Source organism: Anomaloglossus baeobatrachus, chromosome 3, assembly GCF_048569485.1.
Source record: "Anomaloglossus baeobatrachus isolate aAnoBae1 chromosome 3, aAnoBae1.hap1, whole genome shotgun sequence".
NCBI lineage: Eukaryota > Metazoa > Chordata > Amphibia > Anura > Aromobatidae > Anomaloglossus > Anomaloglossus baeobatrachus.
In genome coordinates this window covers 286,594,390-286,615,073 of record NC_134355.1, presented here as the reverse complement: position 1 = coordinate 286,615,073, position 20,684 = coordinate 286,594,390, and the positions used below count along the sequence as shown (strand labels likewise).

General features: G+C 42.2%; 1 protein-coding gene across 6 annotated transcripts in view; it reads left to right on the top strand.

Annotated features, from left to right (window-relative positions):
* Window positions 1–20,684, top strand: part of LAMA2 (laminin subunit alpha 2) — a 1,231,414-nt gene that overhangs the window by 1,199,878 nt on the left and 10,852 nt on the right. For all 6 annotated transcript variants that reach the window (XM_075339908.1, XM_075339907.1, XM_075339906.1 and 3 more), the window contains 5 exons: window positions 4,762–4,871; window positions 5,053–5,242; window positions 9,523–9,678; window positions 11,843–11,996; window positions 19,158–19,288. In XM_075339908.1, the coding sequence (XP_075196023.1) occupies window positions 4,762–4,871; window positions 5,053–5,242; window positions 9,523–9,678; window positions 11,843–11,996; window positions 19,158–19,288 (741 nt within the window). The remainder of the gene's footprint in view (window positions 1–4,761; window positions 4,872–5,052; window positions 5,243–9,522; window positions 9,679–11,842; window positions 11,997–19,157; window positions 19,289–20,684) is intronic.

The window sequence follows — 20,684 nt, the reverse complement described above, 5'->3', positions numbered from 1 at the left end:
AGCTTCAGCTCCCTCCATAAGGTCTGGAGACTGGCTAGGCCACTCCATGACCTTAGTGTGCTTCTTTTGAGCCACTCCTTTGTTGCATTGGCTGTATATTTTGGACCATTGTCATGTAGTCTTAGGCTGATCTCTTACCTTCGTCATGATCCTGGATACCCCACAAGGTGAAATTTTTCATGAAGCCCCAGATTGATGCTGATCGACACTCATTTTGTATTACTTCCATTTTCTTACTATTGCACCAACAGTTGTCTACTTCTCACACAGTGTCCTACTTATGGTTTTGTAGCTCATTCCGGCCTTCTGCAGGTCTATGATCTTGTCCCTGACATCCTTAGAAAGCTCTTTGTACTTGCTCATGTTGTAGAGGTTAGAGTCTGACTGATTAATTGAGTGTGTTGACAAGTCTTTTATACAGTGACAATTTAAGACAGCTGTCTTTAATGCAGGTAACGCGTTGATTAGGAGCGTCTAAGGCCGGTTTCACACATCCGGCTTTTTGCCATTTTACCGGATCCGGCGCTCTCCCGTACAGATAATACAGTACAATGACAGCGCTGTAACTTCCGGGTCACATGCGCCGGTCACATGACAGCATGTGACCGGCGCTTGTTGCTCTGTCATTGTACTGTATTAACTGTACGGGAGAGCGCCGGATCCGGCAAAACGGCAAAAAGCCGGATGTGTGAAACCGGCCTTAGTGGTCTGTAGGAGCCAGAACTCTGAATGTTTGGTAAGGGATGAAATACTTATTTTTCTCTGTAAAATGCAAATAAATTTATATAATTTATTGGATTTGATTTTCTGGATTGTATTTTAGATATTCTATCTCACTGGTAAAATTAACCTACCCTTAAAATTATAAACTGTTCATGTCTTTGTCAGTGGGCAAAATTACCAAATCATCAAGGGATCAAATAATGATTTCCTTCACTGTAGAATATGCTCAAACGAATGAACATATGCATTTCTATGTAAACACAAATTGCTGTTCATATGTTGTCTTTTGGGCATTTTTACTGCTTTAAGTTTCCAAAGATGCCAAAACATTAAAAGAAATAAAAACTTTCTTTCATTGAAAAAACCCTAGTGGTTTCTTCATTGTTGAATTGAGTAAAAAAAAACATCCTGAAAATTCCAGAACAAAAGATGCCACAAAAATTCTAAAAAAATGCTGACAGTCAAAAACGTTGAAAAAGTACAGAGGAAATGACAAAACATCTAGTAAGGAAAATAAGTATTTGATACACTGCCGATTTTTCAAGTTTTCCCACCTACAAAGAATGTAGAGGTGTATAATTTTTTATCGTAGGTACACTTCAACAATGACAGACAGAAAGACCAAAAAAATAAAGAAAATCACATTGTATGATTTGTAAATAATTAATTTGCATTTTATGGCATGAAATAAATATTTGATCACCTACCAACATGCAAGAATTCTGGCTCTCACAGCACTGTTTTATGTTTTCTTTAAGAAGCCCTCCTACTCTGCACTCATTACCTCTATTAATTCCTCCTGTTTTAAACCATTTCCTATATAAAAGACACCTGTACATACACTCATATCACACTCCAGCCAAGACCAAAGAGCTGTCTAAGGCCATGTGCGCACGCTGCGGATTTACCTGCGTAATTGCAACAAATTTCGCTGCAGAAATGCTGCAGAAAATGTTTATAACATTTCTGCAGTCCCTCTTCAGCAAAATCTATGGGGATTAAAAAAAGTTGTGTGCACACTGCGTTTCTTTATACCTGCGGATTTACCCGCAGAATTTCTGCTGCGGAATTTATATGCATGTCACTTCTTTTCTGCAGGGCCCTGCGGTTTTGCCATTAATTATTGGAAAAAACCACAGGGACCAACCTGCGGCAAAACCGCAGCAATTCCGCACCAAATCTGCACCAAAAGTGCACCAAAACGCCCCCAAACCACTTTTGGATTTTGTTGCGGTTTTGGTGCATTATTTTACTGCAGGTGTAGGATTCTTTCCCAGGGTCTGGTTTTTCCTTAAGAAAAAGTAATTTTCTAGTGCGCATATAGCCTAAGGACACCAGGGACAAAATTGTAATTCTGCACAAGCTGGGATGGGCTACAGGAAAATAGGCAAGCAGCTTGGTGAGAAGAGATAAATCGAAGAAAAAATTCCAGCTCCATAGTCTGCTTCAAAAAGGTTTAAAACTCCACTTTAATCAAGAAAGTTTAAAAATAACACATATGAAAAGTTTTTGCGTTTCAGACACTAACAATAGTGGGTCCTTAATCATAAGCTATGATTAAGGACCCACTATTCTAAAGGCCCTGTTACATGAAACGACATCGCTAATGAGACGCTGGGGTCACGGAATTCGTGACGCACATACGTCCTCATTAGCGACGTCGTTGCGTGTGACACGTACGAACGACCGTTAACAATGCAAAGATACAAAATACTCACCAAATCGTTGATTGTTGACACGTCGTCCATTTCCCAAATAGCGTTGCTGGTACTGGAAGCAGGTTGTTTGTCGTTCCTGAGGCACCACACATCGCTACATGTGACACCCCAGGAACGATGAACAACACCGTACCTGCGTCCTCCGGCAATGAGGTGGGCATGACTTTCATGCAGCTGCTCTCTACCCCTCCGCTTCTATTGGACGCCTGCCGTGTGACGTCGCTGTGATGCCGCACGAACCGCCCCCTTAGATAAGAGGCTGTTTGCCAGCCACAGCGATGTCGCTAGGAAGGTAAGTTTGTGTGATGGGACTAGCGATATTGTGCGCCACGGGCAGCGATTTGCCCATGACGCACAAACGACGGGGGCGGGTGCTTTCACGAGCGACATTGCTGGCGATGTCGCTGCATGTAAAGCGCCCTTTAGGCTCTGAAACACATAAGTTTTAATATGTGTTACTGTATGTTTAAACTTTATTAGTAAAATAAGATCAAATTCTTATTTTACCCACTGTAGCTAAAAAAGTAAATTTAAGGAAAAAAAACTTTGGAATTTCCTAAAGCATCTTCCTCTTGAACAATCCTGCAGATTTACCTTTTTGAAACAGACGTTGTGCACACATACCCTTAAGCGGCCTTTACACACTGCGATATCGGTCCCGATATTGCTAGTGTGGGTACCCGCCCCCATCTGTTGCGCGACACGGGCAAATCGCTGCCCGTGCCGCACAACATCGCCCAGACCCGTCACACATACTTACCTGCCCGGCGACGTCGCTGTGACCGGTGAACCGCCTCCTTTCTAAGGGGGTGGTCCGTGCGGTGTCACAGCGACGTCACTGAGCGGCCGCCCAATAGAAGGGGAGGGGCGGAGATGAGCGGGACGTAACATCCCGCCCACCTCCTTCCTTCCGCATAGCGGCCGGGAGGCAGGTAAGGAGAGCTTCCTCGTTCCTGCGGTGTCACACGGAGCGATGTGTGCTGCCGCAGGAACGAGGAACAACCTCGTTACTGCTGCAGTAATGATTTTTGAGAATGGACCCCCATGTCACCGATGAGCGATTTTGCACGTTTTTGCAACGATGCAAAATCGCTCATCAGTGTCACACGCAACGGCATGATGTGCGTCACCAATTCCATGACCCCAACGAGTTCGCATTAGCGATGTCGTAGCGTGTAAAGCCCCCTTTAGGGGTACTTTGCACACTACGACATCGCAAGCCGATGGTAGCGATGCTGAGCGCGATAGTACCAGCAGCTGCGATATCTTGTGATAGCTGCCGTAGCGAAAATTATCGCTATGGCACCTTCACATGTACTTACCTGCCCTGCGACATCGCTCTGGCCGGCGACCCGCCTCCTTCCAAAGGGGGCAGGTCGTGTGGCGTCACAGCGACGTCACACGGCAGGCGGCCAATAGAAGCAGAGGGGCGGAGATGAGCGGGACGTAAACATCCCACCCACCTTCGTCCTTCTGCATAGCCGGTGTGAGCCGTGGGACACAGGTAAGGAGATGTTCCTCGCTCCTGTGGCTTCTCACACAGTGATGTGTGCTGCCGCAGGAATGAGGAACAACATCGTACCTGTCGCTGCCGCAACATTATGGAAATGACCGACACTACACTGATGATATCTAAAACGATTTACACACTCCGATGTTGACAGCGACGCTGGATGTGCGTCACTTTCGATTTGACCCCACCGACATCGCAGCTGCGATGTCGTAGTGTGCAAAGTACCCCTTAGAGTGAATTGAAATAGCTCTTGACTGTGCAAGAATGAGATGCCCTTGTTCTGTAACTAGGATGTGGCATGATTTCTGGTATTCATCATAGAAAAAGAATTGGCACACTTCTCACCAACACTGGACATGTTAGGTGGATTTTATGAAAGAGAATGAAACAATCACCAAGGGGCGCCATGAAAATGATGTGACAGCAATTCCACAGAAGTATTTTTTTTATAAATATTTGAATTAAAAAATAATATTTCGGAATCAGGATTTTTTTTTAATAATTTAGACATATTCGAAAAACTGAATTGTGGCAATCAGATTTTCTTCATTACTTAATTAAGCTGTAAATTCACATAGTATGATCATGATTTAGGATCCTCGTTGAATTATAATACATAAACCCCATTATATTTTGTATAAATAGTTCACATGTGGGTGTAACATTTTATGAATAAAAACAAACATAGGCTTATACTGTGTAAATATTTTCCTTTTCTGCTCCTTCTTTAAATTAAGAAATCATAAAAATTGTGATAATGGCAAAAATGCATATAGATTCTATGTAGCTCTTATTTGTTTTTTCAAGGGCTGTGCATCCGACATAAAGCCAGAAACCATACAAGGAGGAAAACAGTTTGGACTTTCCAAAAACAGCCACATGGCACTGGCATTTGATGATACCAAAGTGAAAAACAGGTAAGTCATAATTTCTGTCCACTTGATTATGCAAGTTGTCACAAGGTCCGCTTTTTATCTATATACAACTATCACATTTCATGCTAATAGGACTAAACTGTAAAATTGCATGGTCATTGTTTTTCTTTCTTTAGTGCGTTTTTTTGCTTTCCATTGTTTCTTTAACTCTTTATTTTTGCAGTTTATCAATAGAACTTGAGCTTCGTACTACGGCAGATTCAGGCTTGCTCTTCTACATGGCACGGATCAACCATGCTGATTTTGCCACAATTCAGATTAAAGATGGAATGGCGCACTTTAGATATGACCTTGGAAGTGGAGACACTACCACAATGGTCCCTATAAAAGTGAATGATGGAGAGTGGCACAAGGTAGAAATAATCAAATTATATGCATGTGATTATATTATTCATAGTAGATATCGCCATAAAAAAAATGTTCAAGGAGAATTGCACCCAAACTGATATCCTGACAAGACAAAAGATCTAATTCGTAGATTCTGTGCATTTACACTTCTACCAGTTTCCCAAAACCAGCACTATAAAGATATCTTTATTATTCTAAAATTTGGCAGAAAACTAAACATTTCAAAAAGTCTATAGTAAATTTTAAAGTTGTAGCCTATCCATAAAATAGGTGATAACGTGTTGGTGTATAGTGTCCAAACTGCTGCCCCCCCAGTAATCCTTACAGTGGGACTCTGCAGATGGACTCTGTTTACATGGAGTAGAGGTCGATGGGACTAACTGACATAGCTAAGCATTGACAATGTATGGAATGGTGATGTGCATGCTTGATTGGTGACAAATCAATAGGTGTTAAATAATAATGAGCTAAACAAGCTAAATTCAAATTCACCTTTGTGCACAGTTTTTCCTGGAAATTTCAATTCATGAAGAAGCTAGTTAACACAAATTCAATGCCCCCTATTATATTCTGGGATCACTTCAGATCCCAGAGCATAATAGATGTAATGCTTAAAAAAATAATCAAAATTCTTAAACTCACTGTGCACCTGGTCGGCACCTCTGTTACTAACCAACTAAAGACTATTGGACTTTTTCCCGCAGGCAGCACTGGTTATGCAGATCATATTTGTTGTGTTTTATTATATATTTGCTTGCTTGTCAGTTTAAAGTCACTTGTCTGTACACAATTGGAAGGAGGAAGGGGGTTGTAACAGTGTGTCATCTTAGTTGACTCTAGTGTAATCAGGCCTGGAGTAGTAGTCATTTTCCTGCATCTAGTGGGGGCTATACGTCTTTGTTCCTCTCTGCATGGGTCTATCCTGATACACAATCCTGCAGACTAGCCCGAGACTACCCTCCTTGATTCTTGGAGTTACATAAAAGTAATGCTTAAGGGGGTGGGATGTGATCACCTCTCCTCATCCATGGGGCTGATCCTAAAATACATAGAAAAGCGAGGCAACACATGTTTGGTCTTGGTCAGTAGTTGGTGCTGTGCAGTGGAGGGAGAGGATGTGTTTTTGCAGCTAGGTCCTGGTGTCCATGGATGGACTATACAGTTTTGAGCAGGATACACAAGCTAAGGTCATAATATCAATTATTTGGATTAAGGAACTATCATGAGGACTATTGTTGCTGGATTTAGCTTGATACATGCGGTAGGGTCATGATATCAAATGTCTGAAGGAACATAAGGACTATGGTTGTTGTAAAACTGTGTGTGAAAGAAATAAAAGTTGTTGCATCATTAATCTGCCTAGATGATTAATACAACCCACAAAATCAGATCTTCACACTCACCATCACCTGTAATGTCCTCGTCACATTTTTGATTTGGTGTTGGCAGCACCGAAACTGCTAGACCAAGGTTTCCAGGTTTGCTAGGCACAAGAGGGTTCTTAGCCTTTGAACATAAAGATTGCTTTGCACACCATGATTTCATACACTAGCGACTGAGCCTAAGAGATTTCAGTCCTGCTGATGCTGAACCAAAGATGGGACGAGGAACAGATAGGTGGCAATCAGGAGTGGGAGGCTAGAGGGGTGAGTAAAAGTGTTTAGTTTTTGATGGCCATTTATGGCTCAGAAAAATGGATGCCATTTTATTTAGACTGAGTGGCAGAGAATTACCAAAAATCCACATTTTGACGAATGCAAATTTTAGTAAAATTTGTGTAGAATGCAATTCTACTACAAGGTATTTGTTCATCTCAAGTGATAACGCTAAAGCTTGTTACCCAGCCCCTTAAGTCAGATGAGGTTTTCTTTCAATGTATCATCAGATTTTAGTAAATACATCTTGTAGAATGACTAAATGAGTTTTCTACATTTAAAAGATACAAAAAGTTTTAATGTTGACCTTCTCATGTTGGCTAGGTAGACTATAAAGTATTAAATTGATTATATAAAGGTTGACGGTTGACGGTCTAGCTGAGCACAATGGGGAACAGAACAACTAGGTTAGAGGTACGCAACAGCAAGTCAGATGCTGACACAGGCATACCTTGAAAATTCCTGGACCTAAAGTAATATCTAAATCAGATTTTGCCACCATACCACTCCGCGCTACTGTTTTATGTTGTAAAAATCCATTTGGTGCCATCAAAATTAACCAAAATTAATTTGATCAATTTTAAATTGGATCAATTGTATTAAAGTGTTATGTTAAACTGGCAGATAAGATACAGTACATATTAAATGCTTTAGTGACCACGTTTGAACAGGCCTTAGTAACTGGTCTGTTTTTCATTTTGAGACAGCAGTCATAAAGTTCGGATTTTTACTAATTTGCCTGTATAAGATTTTGCTTTATTCAGGTCAAATTTAATCATTTTTAGGGCTGTTTTGGTGGAGATATAAATTACTGTTTACATTTTTTTTTAGAACACAAACAAAAAAACTATTTTTGGCTTATTGTTTTGTAAAGATTATGTATATATTCTTTACATACTTTATCCCAAGTAGATCAGAAAATATCTTTGGTAAACATTGTTTTTTCCTTTAATTGTATTTTTTTTAAGTTTTTTAAGTTCATATGAGTGTATAAAAAAAAAATATCATATTTTCATTACCCCAAAAATTAATGTTTTTTCATATGTATTGTTATCCATATGCGCTCTGTATGCAATCCATCCTCATAAATCAGCAATGAAAATCATTTACAAGACCAAATAGTTTCTTATATTACGAATTGCAATCTATCTTATAGAAATCAGATGCTATAGGGATGATTCATATGGGATCCTATTTTTTTTCTACTCATATAAATTTGAATGGGTGAGTCACATCTGAAATATGGAATAATCTAGAGACATTTGGTATATATGAAAAATCAGAACAGTCAAATTGAATAACATTGATCTTGGTGCTGTTTATTATTTTTTAAGGACAGCATTTATAAAAATATAGGTATGCAAATGAATCTTAACTGGAGCAAGCCCCCTACCATTGGAAAACAGCCTCCTGCTGTGCCACCTGAACTGGGTGTGCAATGCTACACCTTCAGATACTCTGATAGAGTTGAATCTTATATTGATGGCATAGTGCTCACTGAGCACTAGGTAGTGAATAAAATGTAAGACAGAAACAGTAATAAACCATTTCTGCCTTTTCCTCATGAGCCCTGATTGCTGTGGACTTGTACCTGCTTCTGCTTAAATGCAGGATCAGAAGCTTTAATCTGTGCTGTATGTTTACAATACAGTAGCACAATATTAAAACCTAGGTTGAAGCTTCATAAATTTATGGAACTTTGTTATTACCAGTTTAAGAAAATGTACAACAACACATTGAGCTTGTACAAAGTGGCTCTTGATCACATTTTTGGAAGCCAATAGGCTGTCACTAGCCGTAATAAATGAACATTTATACATAATTTCAGCAATTTTCAGCTGAAATGTTCCAAGTTAATCACTTCTACTGACTTGTTATATATATACTCAAAACTTACATGTGTTAAAGATAAATCAAGAATGTTCGGGAAAGTATTTATAAAAAGGTTACATTGCTTTATGTCATTAGCTGTCTGATCCATATGCTCTGGTCTAGTGGTTGCCAATTTACTCTGCATTATATAAAAATAGAATTTGAAGGTTGCAAAAAGGTGATCTGTAATAGAGTATACCATTCCCCTTGTCTAAATGAGGTGATTCCGCAACGGTTTTACACAGCAACCTTTTATCAGGATAACAGAAGTGACAAGCTACCTCTAATATATTTGATGAATATCTTTCCCCGAGAATTAAAATCAAGCATGTTTACTATTTTTCTTTTTATAGGAACAAATTTCATTAAGCTGTGTAGCCTCTTGGGTTGTGCGAAGGGTGAACAAGACTAGAAATTGTGTAAATTAATATACTAAATGTGTTATTGTGATTATTCTCCTGCATTAGGCTTTGTTCACGTTGGCAATAAAATAGGGCAAGAGAATGAAATAGGCTTTTCTTTCATCAGTTTCATCAACTAGGCAATTCATGTGTGGCACAGTAAAATAATGGTCATGTGAAATCTGCTCTGTATCCACCCAATTTATTAATCAGCTCACCATAATGAAATATTCAGTAAAAGGAAAGCGTAGACCCCAAGACCTTATAAAAAATATAGTGTAACAGGAAATTATTTTAAATTACCTCCAATTTGTATAAAAAGTCATCTGTCTGTTATTAAATTTGTTTTTCTCCAAGATAAACATATTCAGAACAAAGCAGACAGGATATCTATTCGTTGATGGAATTGGAAATAGTACAAACAGTCCGAAGAAAGCAGACATACTGGATGTGGTGGGCATGCTGTACGTTGGCGGACTGCCTATTAATTATACTACGAAGAGGATTGGCCCGGTAAGAGCGTAGTCTGATTCTTTATTTCCTCAGTTTTATTAAGCATGTTGTGTGTTAGATTAGTTTTATTACCTTTTATGCTGTGACTGTGGGAGTGACATGTTGAGAATACATTAGTTTCTTGCTATTATATACAGTTTATTTGAAAAGCATGCATTTTCCTTTTTAATGGCTCTTACCAACAAAAGGCGAACTGCACTAGAATTTGTTATTTTATTGCTAGTCTGATAATAGTTTGTAAAATGTTAGTTTTTCATCATTAGATTTGTTTTAAAAAAACGTGTCCTTTGTCATGATCTTTTCTATTATCTGTGTATTGTGGACATGAAGTATTTTTATTGAAAATAATTTACATATCGATCATGATTCATTTTATTTGGGAAATAAATTTACTAAGAAGGAAATCACATTTTCAACCTGTCACTTAAAACAGCAGTTTACTGCATGATGCAGACCCACGCAGCCTCCATCGTATACAATATTAACCTGTCTTCATCTTGCAGTGAACTAGTGTTTTATGCTTGTATGAAAATTGGCTTTCATCCAAGAAGAAAATAGCCATCTATCTAGAGTCACATATTAAATGATACTATTCCATAAGTCATATTATCACCCTTAAATGAGCACTTTCTTCATGATATACAATATTTACCCAAAGTAGAGTCTTCCCTAATGATGAGTGAGCATGCTCAGCACTGCTCAATATTCGATCGATAATCGGGGTTATTGGGTACGCTTGTTACTCGATGGAGTATCGTGGGCGCTTGTGTGCCATGCCTGAGTCCTCACCACGCATGTTTCTTGGCTGTTAGACAGTCAGTAAACATGCAGGTATTGCCATCCATACATGAAAAGGTTGGAGCCATGTTGGCTACCGCCACTACTTTAATTGGCTGGTAGCATTAAAACATTGGGTCTCATTTAAGATCTTTCCATGCTGTTCCCATTTCATATAAATGCTTTTCCATTCATTTCAGGGATTTCCCATCTGCTTGATTTGAGTAACGAGCACTCGAGCATTGTCATGCACTCACTCATCATTAGTCTTCTGTAAACTTAAAATACTCTAGGCAGTTTTTAGGAGATTTGTTTCCTCTTTTGTGAAAAAATTGTACTGGCTAGCTATGTAAGAGGTATTTGGGAGGTTATTGGAGCACATTTTTCATGTGGAGGTCCATACCTTTGCATTTGGAAACATACTTAATTTGAGGCAATGCTGTTTGGCCTATATTTTAATAAGCTCTCTTCCAAGAAAGAAAAAACAGCCTTTCTAGTGCTACTAATTGGAGGTATCTACCAATAAGTCAATATCTTATATACTGTATATTTACCTAGCTTATATAGGAAATTTGCTTACCCTTTTCGCAGGACACATTGCCTGTCTTGTTGGTGTCAACTTGCCGGTCTCCACGAGAGGAACCAGTAATCATAAACATTGTATTATTAAAATGGCTGTTTCAGTAACATGTTGCCATTTGTCATGAATAGCAGTAAATATATCAAAATGGCATACACCAATATAGATATTATATTTCCAAAAAGGATTAGACTTAAATTATTTTTTGATGACTGTCAACATCTTTTCAAGAGGTAAACAATCATGACAGCTGCTAATCAAATGCAGATACAATCTCTGATAGAATTGTAGGAATTGCATTCTTGCTACCCATCAGATATTCATCTCGTCACTCACATGACAAAGAGTGATGTACATAAAATTGATGTTCATGATAGCTCTTGATACTGTTCTTGGTGTATTATTAAACTGACATACCAAAATAGCCTCAAATCCCTTTTATGCATGTAAAAGCAACATGGTAGACTCTTCTAGTTTTTGGTAGGAAATGTTCCCTTAGTATTAAATTGACTAAACAGAGATCCAAAAAATGTATTGTAAACAGCAAAGTATCATCCTGGTAAAAATCTTGCTCTCCTTAAATCATTTATCATCACTGTGTTATAATTTTGATGGACACTTTACCACTTGTTCCATTTTTCCTTGCTTTGCTCTTTGATATCTAAGTTGTCTGGTTGAAAAACATAAACGGGAAAAAATCATGTTAAGTAAGAAACATCGCTTTTACATATTTACCTTTAATTTTGTTGACAATAATATAAAGAATATTGCATTAATTTAAGCATTGCACTTTGTGTTTTGCTCCAGGTTCTTCACAGTATTGATGGCTGCATCCGGAACTTTAGAATGGTAGAAGGAAAAACAGACTTTAACAATCCCACCTCCAGCTTTAATGTTGGAACATGTTTTGCTAATCCACAGAAAGGAACATATTTTGATGGGTCAGGGTTTGCAAAGACGGGTAATTTATTTTTTATTATGTATTTCATTAAAGAGGGATTCTTTCCTGAAAGATGGAAGATCTCTAGGATATGCCATCATCAAAAGATTGCTGAGAGTTTGACTTTTGGTGCCTCTATCGATCTTAAAGTTAAGGGGTAGCACCTCTGTTTCACTGCTGCATCTATTTTACAGATCTTCCTCTGCAGGAAGGTCATAGACCATAGTCACCAACTGTAGATAGGGTGCAATCATTCTAGTTAATGTGGTTAGGGTCATTTCCCTGCAAGCCAGGTGGTCAAGAAATCCACTGTGCAAGAAATAAGGAGACTCAGAATTGGAGAGGTGAGGTGGCCTCTTAAATGTCAGGATTGGTAGTCCTTCAAGAGGTTGCAAAGAGTAATGCCTTTTTCATGTTTCATTACATAATACATTTTAATCCACAGAGGCAGGCAAGGCAATACGTGATAACCTAATGCTTTAAGATTTAGAAAATATCTTTCAGAATCTTTAAAATGTAGGACAATGACATCTTATAGTGGTTTACGGTGGAGAATAGTCAGGATATAAAGCTCTATTTTTCTTCATGGCCATGAATGGAAATAAACACAGGAATCTATTAGGTCAGTTTTAGTGATGAGCGAGTACTAAAAAGCTCGGGTGCTCGAAGCTCGGGCCGAGCATCCCAAGATACTCGTGTACTCGGGCCGAGCAACGAGCCCAATGTTATCCTATGGGAGACCCGAGTATTTTTGTGAAATGACCCCCCGGCAGCATGGAGAAACCCTAAAAATGTCACAAAAGTCTCAGAAGAGTGCTCAAATGACATGGCAACAGCATGGGGAAGACCCCTTGAAGCATTTATCACTGAAAAGTCACAGCTGTGAACAATTTTGTCCGCGTTTTACGCCATTTTTACGGACTCACCAGAAAACCTTCCAAAATGACCCCAAAATGATTTTTCATGGCGGAAATGTTAAGGGCACATACCCAATAGTGAGATAGAGCTGGTGTATGTTACTTTTTGAGATTAATACATGAAAGATTTTACGTGAAAACATTGTGTGGCACTCCGATGTCCCTGAGAAGAGACGTACATGAAGGCCTCTTGAGTCTAATGTGCCCATTTTGAGGAAGTGAGTCTTTGTAGTATTTTCCTTTGCCAGGGCAGTCCAAAATTGTGAGGTTCACCAATGCCCCTGCATACAGACGTGCATGAGGGCCTGTAAACCTGAAGTGCCCATTGGAAGGAAGTGGGTCTATTGTAGTATAGCCCTTAGGCAGGGCAGCCAAAAATTGGGAGGCTCCACGTTGTCCCTGGGTAGAGACGTGCATGAGGGCCTTTAAACCTGAAGTGCCCATTGTAAGGAAGTGGGTCTATTTCAGTATAGCCCTTTGCCAGGGCAGCCAAAAATTGGGAGGCTCCACATTGTCCCTGGGTAGAGACGTGCATGAGGGCCTCAAAACATTAAGTGTCCATTTTAAGGAAGTGGGTGTATTATAGTATAGCCCTTAGGCAGGGCAGCCAAAAATTGGGAGGCTCCACGTTGTCCCTGGGTAGAGACGTGCATGAGGGCCTCAAAACATTGTTCCCATTGCAAAGGAGCGGGTCTCCTGTCGTTGTAATGTCCATTCTGCAAAGAATGGGCGAAAAAATTTACCACTGGGGGTATACCTGAAACAAAGGCCTAAGTATTGCAATTTGTAACGGTCATCATCATGGTGGTGCATGAGGAGAAGGAGGAGGAGTCCAGCGATTATCCAAAGTCCAGAAGTGTGTACCCATGGGTGAGTGGAGGTACATGGCAAACTTTAAATTCCGCTCTCATTTGCTGGTGGTGTGGTGAAGTCTGGCCCAATCCAACCCTTGTTCATCTTGATCAGAGTCAGCCTGTCAGCATTTTCAGTTGACAGGCGGGTGCGTTTATCTGTAATGATTCCACCTGCGGCACTAAAAACACGCTCTGACAAAACGCTAGCAGCAGGGCAGGCCAGGACTTCCAAGGCGTAGAGAGCCAATTCATGCCACGTGTCCAGCTTGGATACCCAATAATTATAAGGCACAGAGGAATGTCGGAGTACTGTTGTTCGATCTGCAAGGTACTCCTTCAGCATCTGGGCAAACTTAGGATTTCTTGTGGCACTACCCCGCACCTCAGGGGCTGTGGTACGTGAGGGGCTGAGAAAACTGTCCCACATCTTAAAGACTGTTCCCCTACCTCTGGCGGATTGGACTTGTGCCTCTCTCGGCTGTACGCCTCGGTTGTCCACTAATTCATGACCTATGCCGCTAGCGTTTTGTGAGGGGAATGCTTTGCCTACTTCCGTGAGTATGGCCTTCCGAAACTGCTGCATTTTGGTTGACCTCTCCTCCACGGGAATAAGAGACAAAAAGTTCTCCTTGTAGCGTGGGTCTAACAGTGTTACCAACCAGTAATGATTGTCGGCCAAGATGTTCTTAACGCGAGGGTCACGAGACAGGCAGCTTACCATAAAGTCAGCCATGTGCGCCAGACTCTTAACAGCCAGGACTTCAGTAGCCTGACCAACAAGATGACTGAACATGCTGTCCTCCTCCTCCTCCTCCTCCTCCTCCTCCTCATCTACCCTGTCCTCTGGCCAGCCACGCTGAACCGAGGATATGACTGGTGTGCATGTCATATCCTCAATTTGGCCGGAGAGTTGCTCCATGTCTTCATCCTCCTCCTCGTCATAGTCCTCCACTGCACGTTGTGATGAGACGAGGCTGGGCTGTGTGTTATCACCCACACCCACTACTGTTTCTTGCTGCAACTCATCGCGCTCCGCCTGCAATGCATCATGTTTGTTTTTCAGCAGAGACCGTTTTAGAAGGCAGAGTAGCGGTATGGTGACGCTAATAATGGCGTCATCACCACTCACCATCTTGGTGGAGTCCTCAAAGTTTTGGAGGATGGTACATAGGTCTGACATCCATCTCCACTCCTCAGGTGTTATGTGTGGAGTTTGACCCATTTCCCGACGGCTTAGGTGATGCAGGTACTCAACAACTGCCCTCTTCTGCTCACATATCCTGACCAACATGTGCAGAGTTGAATTCCAACGCGTGGGGACATCACACACCAGTCTGTGAGCCGAAAGATGCAAACGGCGCTGAAAGCCGGCAAGGCCGGCTGAAGCAGTAGGTGACTTTCGAAAATGTGCAGACAGGCGGCGAACTTTTACCAGTAGATCAGACAGCTCTGGGTATGACTTTATAAACCGCTGAACCACGAGGTTGAGCACATGGGCCACGCATGGAACATGTGTCAGCTGGCCTCGCCTCAAAGCCGCCACCAGGTTCCGGCCATTGTAACACACGACCTTTCCTGGCTTTAGGTTCAGAGGTGTGAGCCAGTGATCTGCCTGCTGTTTCAGAGCTGTCCACAGCTCTTCTGCATTGTGGGGTTTGTCACCTATGCAGATTAGCTTCAGCACAGCCTGTTGCCGCTTCGCCGAGGCAGTGCTGCAGTGCTTCCAGCTTGTGACTGGTGTGGAGGGCACATTGGATGAGGATGCGCAGGAGGAGGAGGAGGCTGAAGAGCATGACATTCCGGAGCTGTAGAGTGTGGGTGAAACACTGACTGAGGTAGGGCCTGCAAACCTTGGTGTGGGAAGGACGTGTTCCGTCCCTCGCTCAGACTGGGTCCCAGCTTCCACAATATTAACCCAGTGTGCCGTCAACGAGATGTAGCGGCCTTGCCCACAAGCACTTGTCCACGTGTCTGTGGTTAGGTGGACCTTGGGTGAAACAGCGTTGTTCAGGGCACGTGTGATGTTTTGTGACACGTGGTTATGCAACGCGGGGACGGCACACCGGGAGAAATAGTGGCGGCTGGGGACCGAGTAACGTGGGACAGCTGCCGCCATCAGGTCACGGAATGCTTCAGTCTCCACCAGCCTAAAAGGCAACATTTCCAGCGCAAGCAGTCGCGAAATGTTAGCATTTAGAACTGTGGCATGTGGGGTGTTGGCAGTGTATTTGCGCCTGCGTTCAAAGGTTTGCTGAATGGATAACTGAACGCTGCGCTGGGACAAGGACGTGCTTGATGATGGTGTTCTTTCTGCGTAGGCAACTGCAGGTGCAGGAGTGGAGGAGGCTTGTTCGCAGGCAGCATGGACAGAGGATTGGCTCGCATGCACAACCAGCGAAGACGTAGCAGTGACATCAGCAAGCACTGCTCCTCGACTCTGTTGTACTTCCCACAAAGTCGGGTGCTTGGCTGACATGTGCCTGATCATGCTGGTGGTGGTCAGGCTGCTAGTTTTGGTACCCCTGCTGATGCTGGCACGGCAGGTGTTGCAAATGGCCTTTTTTGAATCATCTGGATCCAACTTAAAAAACTGCCAGACTCGGGAAGACCTAACATTTGTACAGGCACCTTGTGTCGTCGTGTTGTTCCGGGGAACGGTTGCCTGACTTCTGCCTGGGGCCACCACCCTGCTTCTTACTGCCTGTTGTGATGCTACGCCTCCCTCCCCCTGTGCACTGTTGTCCTCGCTCTGCATATCCTCCTGCCAGGTTGGGTCAGTTACTGGATCATCCACCACGTCGTCTTCCTCTTCCGCACCCTGCTCCTCCTCCTGACTTGCTGACAATTGTGTCTCATCATCGTCCACCACTTGTTGAGACACGTTGCCAACTTCGTGAGAACGTGGCTGCTCAAATATTTGGCCATCTGTACAGACGATCTCCTCATGACCCACTTCAATATGAGCTGGCGAGAGGCCAGAATGTGTGAATGGAAACGTGAACAGCTCTTCCGAGTGTCCAAGTGTGGGATCATTAATGTCCGAGGAGGACGTGTACTCAGCCTGGTGGTAGGAAGGAGGATCAGGTTCAGAAATGTGCGGTGCAGTATCACGGCTACTGACACTTGACCGTGTGGAAGACAGAGTGTTTGTGGTGGTGCCAATCTGACTGGAAGCATTATCTGCTATCCAACTAACAACCTGTTGACACTGGTCTTGGTTCAAGAGCGGTGTACTGCTGCGGTCCCCAAGAATTTGGGACAGGACGTGCGAGCGACTAGATGTGGCCCTTTGTTGTGGCGAAATTAGAGCTTGCCCACGACCTCGGCCTCTGCCTGCACCACCATCACGTCCACTTCCTTGTTCCTTGCCAATGCCCTTGCGCATTTTGCAATGCTGTGCACTGCTGACGTGTATATTCACTACTTGTGCGTTATATCAAAGTGTGTGGAAATTGCACACAAGTGCACCTGTACGCTGCCACCAACAGGCACACACGTGCGGTTTTAAAAACCAAGCACGGACGCAATAATAACCTAACAGGTTTTTTTGGGGAGCGACAATTACAGACAAGTCAGACCCTATCTGGACTGTTTTACACTGTGTACACCAGCCCCAGATATGATGAAGGCTGGTATACGGTCACCACTACCCTGCCTGCCTGCCTGCCTGTATACTGGTACAATAGTCCTGACAAGGACTCTTTTGGTCACTAGCCTGTATTCAGACCTGGCTATACCCTGCCTGTATATAGCAACAGTAGTCCTGAGAAGGACTCTGCTACTGTACTCCGACCTGGCTATACCCTGCCTGCCTGTATACAACTAGAATAGTCCTGAGAAGGACTTTTGGTCACACTGTTTGCAGCCCTGCAACTGAAAAAGCTATAAAGGGTCGCAAAGCTTTCCCTGAATCAGCGACACTCTCCCTGCACTCACTGTCTGGATAGCTGTGAGCAGAGCACAGCGCGCCGGCCGATATAAAGGCTCGGTCACGCTGTGCAGGCCGGCCAATCACTGCAATTCCACAACTAACAGGGCTGTGGCATTGCAGTGGTCTGCCAGCCAATCCCTGCATGAGGGCTGGCTCTCAAAAGAGCGCCAACATGCAGAAATGAAGACCACGAGTACAGCACGAGTATCGCGAGATTACTCGGTCCCCGCCGAGCAGCCCGAGTACAGCGATACTCGTGCGAGTACCGAGTAGTGACAAGCATGCTCGCTCATCACTAGTCAGTTTCACTTCAGTTTTAGAAAAGTAAATGCTGGGGGAAGGGGGAATTGTGGTTGCAGAAATTGTGACTGCGACAGCATCTGTGGAATAACAGAGCTTACCAATGTCCGCACTGTTTTCGGCTGGATGAATGTCCTTTGATGGGAGACATGTAACAGCATGAGCAACATTATTATAGGATGGAGGACATGATTACATGATAGGTGACATCATTATGACAGGAAGAAGGCCAAGTTCCGGGAACATTATTATAGTATTGTGGACATTATTATAGGGTGAGTGATGTTGTTACAGTATTCCTGAATGTTTGAACAAGTTGGATGCCATGATGGGGGACATTATTATAGGATGGGTGCTTTATTACAGGATGGGAGCTATAATTTCAGAATGAAGGTCGGGATGGGGAACATTATTAGATTAATAAAGAATGGAGACCTAGATGGGTGATTTTATGATAAGATGGATGAGATTATTACATTAAAGAATGGAAGATTTTATTACAGTATGGAGTCCAAAATACATTATTACAGGATATGGGACATCCTTTCAGGACAGGGAACATTATTAGAGGATGAGGGCCATTATTAAAGAATGGAGGATATTATTACAGGACAGAATATAACATTACAGGACAGGGACTGGTATGCGAGACATTATTACAGGATGGCGGCCAGGATTAAGAACATTATTACTGTGCGGGGAGCATTATTAATGGATATATAACTTTATTACAGGATGAGGGACCATATTACTAGATGGGCGCCTAGGCGAGGTATATTATCACATAATGGAGGACATTATTACTTAATGGGAGCTTGGACTGCAGGTATTACTGGACAGGGAGCATTATTACTGGATGGGAAACGTTATTGCTGAACAGGATATATTTTTATAGGATGGAGGCAGGGAAGGGAATATTATTACTAAATGGAGGACAATATTACTGGATGGGGGCTTCGATGGTGTACATTTTTACAGAATAGAGGAGATTATTACAGGCCGAAAGCCATGATAGATGATATTATTACAGGATGGAAACATTAATACAGGATGGGCCACAAGATGGAGAACATAATTACAGGATGGGCCCAGGACGGATGACATTATTATACACCAGATGAATTGCATGTTGTGACCCCATCCTTTTAATAATCTTGTATGCTGCATTTGTATATTTCAGTGGGAGCTTTCAAAGTAGGTACAGATCTGCTAATAGAACTAGAATTCCGTACAACAAGGAGTAATGGTGTTCTCATTGGAATCAGTGGCAAAAAGATGGATGGACTGGGCATTGAACTGGTGGATGGTCAAGTAAGTGACTTGTATCTTTACTTACAAATGAGTATACAGTTAGGTCCAGAAATATTTGGACAGTGACACAATTTTCGCGAGTTGGGCTCTGCATGCCACCACATTGGATTTGAAATGAAACCTCTACAACAGAATTGAAGTGCAGATTGTAACGTTTAATTTGAAGGTTTGAACAAAAATATCTGATAGAAATTGTAGGAATTGTACACATTTCTTTACAAACACTCCACATATTAGGAGGTCAAAAGTAATTGGACAAATAAACCAAACCCAAAAAAAAATTTTTTATTTTCAATATTTTGTTGCGAATCCTTTGGAGGCAATCACTGCCTTAAGTCTGGAACCCATGGACATCACCAAACGCTGGGTTTCCTCCTTCTTAATGCTTTGCCAGGCCTTTACAGCCGCAGCCTTCAGGTCTTGCTTGTTTGTGGGTCTTTCCGTCTTAAGTCTGGATTTGAGCAAGTGAAATGCATGCTCAATTGGGTTAAGATCTGGTGATTGACTTGGCCATTGCAGAATCTTCCACTTTTTTGCACTCATGAACTCCTGGGTAGCTTTGGCTGTATGCTTGGGGTCATTGTCCATCTGTACTATGAAGCGCCGTCCGATCAACTTTGCGGCATTTGGCTGAATCTGGGCTGAAAGTATATCCCGGTACACTTCAGAATTCATCCGGCTACTCTTGTCTGCTGTTATGTCATCAATAAACACAAGTGACCCAGTGCCATTGAAAGCCATGCATGCCCATGCCATCACGTTGCCTCCACCATGTTTTACAGAGGATGTGGTGTGCCTTGGATCATGTGCCGTTCCCTTTCTTCTCCAAACTTTTTTCTTCCCATCATTCTGGTACAGGTTGATCTTGGTCTCATCTGTCCATAGAATACTTTTCCAGAACTGAGCTGGCTTCATGAAGTGTTTTTCAGCAAATTTGACTCTGGCCTGTCTATTTTTGGAATTGATGAATGGTTTGCATCTAGATGTGAACCCTTTGTATTTACTTTCATGGAGTCTTCTCTTTACTGTTGACTTAGAGACAGATATACCTACTTCACTGAGAGTGTTCTGGACTTCAGTTAATGTTGTGAACGGGTTCTTCTTCACCAAAGAAAGTATGCGGCGATCATCCACCACTGTTGTCATCCGTGGACGCCCAGGCCTTTTTGAGTTCCCAAGCTCACCAGTCAATTCCTTTTTTCTCAGAATGTACCCGACTGTTGATTTTGCTACTCCAAGCATGTCTGCTATCTCTCTGATGGATTTTTTCTTTTTTTTCAGCCTCAGGATGTTCTGCTTCACCTCAATTGAGAGTTCCTTAGACCACATGTTGTCTGGTCACAGCAACAGCTTCCAAATGCAAAACCACACACCTGTAATCAACCCCAGACCTTTT